Here is a 4,794-nt window from a genome sequence, read left to right as displayed (position 1 = left end):
CCGGGGTAATATTCTATGGTCGTAATTTTCGTTATCAATTATATATCCACACCAAGAACCACATTTGCTGTGATTATTAAACGCATGGTAAGGGATACATCGAATGGCATCCGCTAAAGCTGTACTGTTACCTATGTTTTGGGCCAAAGCGTATTTGAAGCATCGGTGGAAATATAATATACCATCTTTAGTTAGCTCTCGATGACTTTTTTCGATTTTATATAGTTCTTTCGTGACGCCTCCAGATGCGTGATTTATGTCAGAGTGCTTCACAATTATAGTATGTGAGCTAGCTGCACGACAAGCTGCTATAGTTGAACTGTCGTCGTCACCTATTAATACTCCAACTTCCAAATTTTTTGATTTGAGAACTGTACTAGAAGTAACAATATTCTTTGCAACGTCGGGTTCCATTGCTTTTGCAGTTCCCCAGAAGTTTAATCGACAATCATGATTGGCTGGATTATTTCCGCTGTCGCATTTCTTACATTTTCTGTTACGAGTTGAGTAATCAAGAACAAGTCCAGACATGTTACCGATAATAGCTCCAAATCCATTCAAACTGTCGTAATTTCTTCCAGTACCTCTTCTGCTCCAGCCCATATCGTATGAAACCATAATGCGCACAACGTCATCGAATGTTACCAGCGCTTCCTCTACTTGAAGCCTATCTTCATTAGACAGACTTTCCTGACCATTTCGAGTAACTTCGAGTATCTTTTCACCGATTGAACAATTTTCTCTCGCCAGTGGTCGATTAGGAATCACGAAACCGGATTGCAAACTCTCTGGCCTATGCAATACCAATCGGAAAGAATTAGTAAATGCATTTATCATAAAGATGAATGATACAAATACTGCGCTTGTACGAAATTTATTGATACATTTTTAATTATATTTCATTTTGTACATTTATGTATATATTTATGTATATATTTATGTATACATTTATGTATATTTGTATTTATGTATATATTTATGTATATTTGTATATTTATGTATATCATTATATATTTTCTTTAACCTGATCGGATCACTTAAAAATCATAAAGGCAAAACTATGATACAATTGCATGTATAGAATCTTGGAACTGTGTAAAAAATTCTGCTCCAATAATACCAAAATAAATCAATATAATTACAATAGCTGTTCGATATTTTCTTTATTCTCCAATGTGTGCCGCCGCTTCAAATCTGCTGCGTTCAGACAACTTTCTCTTGCAATGCTCTCTGTTGCTTGTCCAATCTCTTGCTCATATCTTTTAAATGTCTTAAAGTTGATAGTTGGAATATTTAAACAGGATAGTAGTTTGTTGAGATGCGTATGTCCTAATCCACCATGAAGCATACCTTGAAGGACAATTAAAAATAGACGAATGGAAGTTATGTTTGTATTGAAGAGAATCAGGAGGATCCACGGAACCATAATAAAATGTATAGAATATTTTACAAACTTTTATGAATATAGCAGATAGCACATAATTGTATCTCTATAATTATGTGAACTTACCAATTACTGCTTTAGCATTTACGTCGAAACGAGACAAGCGTCGACGTCCCCAGTTGTGCTGTTTACCCGTGGCGACTGAATTCATGAGTAGACACTTGTGGCATCTCACCAACAATATCGAGCCCAAACCTCTGTGCATTTCCTCTTCTATATATTGTAGAGAAAGAACTTCCTTGCATGACACACACCACAATTGTTCAGCGAGAACGGAAAATTCAACAATGCGGCGTCCTTCCATGTAGCTCGGTTGAGGTGATTTATCTTTTTCTTCTGACTCGAGTTTCGAGTTCGCATTATATTCACTGCGACTTTTATTTAAGGTCTTACAGTTTCGACTTTGTTTTATTCTCTGTTGATAAACCGCTTCGGATACTAATTTGCCTTTCCAGCGCCTTCCCTTGCATTTCGACATTCTTTTTAATACGGCAGTGGATCTTCCTAACCTTAAACTCGCATTCGAGTACGAGACCGCAGGGCAGCCAACTTAGAATGGTAAACTAGCGGAGTGCGGTGTTGCCATACTTATTATATATGATATTAGACATTCTATTTTGACTTGTATAAAGGGCTAGAAAGGTGAATATTATGTCAATGACATTTATTTACATATCTTGTGTTTTTAAGTATCGTTTGATGTCTGGTATAAATTAAATATTGCTAATATATGCAACATTTTTTCGTTCCTTACAGTTGATTTCAGGTGAAATTCACGTCCAAAAGTTTTTTGTTGATAATCACAAAATTTGCAAACTGTGCAAATATATTCATTTGTAGTGCTAAATATCACATTAACTGGCATTATTTAAATCCTTTACATGATACGAGCACATATGGTACATATTTTAACCCATAAAAGCATAGAATTTCATCAATTTCAAATTGAAGTCACTTTTGTCTGGGATTGTATAGGTAATACATCCTTAAAAAAATAGCGAAACTTCGTTTTAAAGAAAGCGCCAAAAATTTTGGAATAATGTTTTTATGGCCTGGTTTACATCGTGCACTTGATAATAGAGCACTTGAACTGATCGACCAATGAGTGAACCAGTTTACTAGTTGTTACTATTTGTTATTCATGGTAATTATTTAGATTAGGACACCCCCCTCCAATAACCTTGGGCTTGACATATATTATAGAGGTCACCCTCCTGAGTGACTTGCAAAAGATTTTAGCCTGCGGACGTTGTTTGTTAAAAAGCTATTAGGAAAAAAAGTCTGGTTTATGTGTAAGTTGAAAGTGCGTTTAGCAGGGCGCGCTACGCGCGCCTCACCACCCTCCCCCCTCCCCACCCCGCCCCATCCCCGCCCTTCCCCCTTCCCCTCCCCTTCCCCACCCCACCTGCTCTCTCTCCTTACCTCCTTCCCACACTTACAACTTACCACCTTCTGTCATACTAACGAAATGTAGCGACACAACATGGGTTTGCGACTTTCCATGTGAAGCGAGATCCACTGCACACCTCGGACATAGTTTGGCTTAGGTTATATCTTAACAAAGTGGTGCCCCCCCGCAGGGGGGCGAAACATACTGTCTCCATGCAAGTTATTGGGATAACCTTTTGGGATTGATAGGAGAAAAACATTAAATCGGTTTGGGATATAAAACACGTTACGTGATTATTCACTTTAATGAAAAGTAACTGAACGAACAAAGAGATAGAACGAACAAAGAACTATATACGGAACTGCAAGTATTCACGGAGATCGACACTTGATCGGCACACGACAGCTCACGACAAGAGTAGCTTAGCGACTGACCTCCGGTAGGGGCGGTAGGACGAAGAATTCATCCGTTACAGTTCACTCGCCTTCCAGAACATTCCACCCAATCACACGCATTCGCACAATCACGCATGCTCCTTACAAGACCGGGTAATTTGACCAGAAGGGTGATTTGACAACAAGTCTCCCAAACCAATGCATTATTCAACACAAGTACTCGTACTTCCATGACGTACGACAGATGGAGATGGGAGGAGAGATATAAGATTTAGAGTACATCATTTTTTTCGAAAACTATTACTCGCACAGGAAAAATGAATAGAACATAAAATGTATATTTCAAAGAGATTTACAACTTTTATTTAAAACATTTTTCAAAATTTTTAATATTTGTATCTGAAAAATACATATAATTGGTCGACATTGTTTTTTTAATAACTTTTTAACACACAACGTCCGCAGGTTAAAATCTTTTACAGGTCACTCAGGAGGGTGACCTCTATAATATATGTCAAGAGCCTAAGGTTATTGGAGAGGGTGTCCTAATCTAAATAATTACCCATGTCATTATATTACATATTCTACAAACCATAGGCATAAAAGAAACGGACTGCACGTTAGTTACATTTCCCATGTTGAAAAAATATGCAAACTTTAAGAAGAAAATGCATAAAATACTCATGCATAAACTTTAAGGTGGCCCTTACATAAACCACCCAAAAACAGAAAAAATTACAATTTTCTAAGAAAAAATTGTTAGGGCTAATTCAGGCAGTTAAAGGCCCCGATAAGGATGATAACAGGATTTCTTCCAAAGGGATACCCTACTATATTGTCAGGTCGGGGCTTTATTAAATATTATTAAGAATGCCCTGATTTAACGAATTAAGGGATACTATTACTATTACCACATCGGGGCCATTTTGATATTATTAAGAATGCCTTAGTTGCACGAATTCCCTTATAATAGTGTATGATAAACATTAGCCTGAATAGTACTAATACCATTCGCTGCCGCGACGTGGCGACCGCGCGTTAAGCTTCCTCGCAAGTAAAAATCAACACTCACTAGTATAAAAGGCGAGCAGATTATGATTTGGCATCGAATTGTCTGAATCATGGATAAACTCAATGGTCCGAATATACTTTTGCTGACTATATAATTTAACAATTAAAGAATTAGTTTAAAAATTAAATTTTATTACATTTCTGCTCGGTAAGCTTCAATTTAGGATAAGAAATAATATTTTGAAAGGGCTGATTATGTTTTCTTATGAGGTCCTGATAATATTTCTTTATAAGGTCCGAATAATATTTCCTTACAAGATTCTTCTAAACTATTTATTACAAACTTTTCAGGGGTCCCTGATGGAAAAATTTTGCTGAAAATGTAATGAAATTGATGAAAAGTGAAATGAAAGTTATTGGAAACTTGTTGAAACCATTTCAAAATAAATCATAAGTTTCGTTATGAAATTCAATGAAATACTGTGAAATTAGATGAAAGTTAATTAATATTACTAAAAATTAGTGAAAAAATGTTAGAAATGTTGTATATTATG

The 4,794-nt window shown here is 36.2% G+C and overlaps 2 protein-coding genes across 2 annotated transcripts in view; one reads left to right on the top strand and one right to left on the bottom strand.

The window, feature by feature from the left end:
• LOC105556598 (ABC transporter G family member 23-like) overlaps positions 1 to 936 on the top strand; it is a 6,252-nt gene extending 5,316 nt beyond the window's left edge. The window contains exon 7 of the mRNA XM_012003694.1: positions 582 to 936. Within this exon, the coding sequence (XP_011859084.1) occupies positions 582 to 620 (39 nt within the window). The 3' untranslated portion in view covers positions 621 to 936. The remainder of the gene's footprint in view (positions 1 to 581) is intronic.
• Positions 937 to 960: 24 nt separating this feature from the next.
• LOC105556597 lies at positions 961 to 2,501 on the bottom strand. The gene is made up of 2 exons (XM_012003693.1): positions 1,511 to 2,501; positions 961 to 1,350 (listed from the first exon to the last, which is right to left on the bottom strand). The coding sequence occupies exons 1-2, from the start codon at positions 1,920 to 1,922 to the stop codon at positions 1,139 to 1,141; spliced, it is 624 nt and encodes a 207-aa protein (XP_011859083.1). The 5' UTR covers positions 1,923 to 2,501; the 3' UTR covers positions 961 to 1,138.
• Positions 2,502 to 4,794: the final 2,293 nt, after the last annotated feature.

This window comes from Vollenhovia emeryi, unplaced genomic scaffold, assembly GCF_000949405.1.
Source record: "Vollenhovia emeryi isolate VEMERY1.0 unplaced genomic scaffold, V.emery_V1.0 DF939906.1, whole genome shotgun sequence".
Taxonomy (NCBI): domain Eukaryota; kingdom Metazoa; phylum Arthropoda; class Insecta; order Hymenoptera; family Formicidae; genus Vollenhovia; species Vollenhovia emeryi.
The sequence above is the reverse complement of the archived record's forward strand: the minus strand, read 5'-3'. Positions and strand labels throughout refer to the sequence as shown.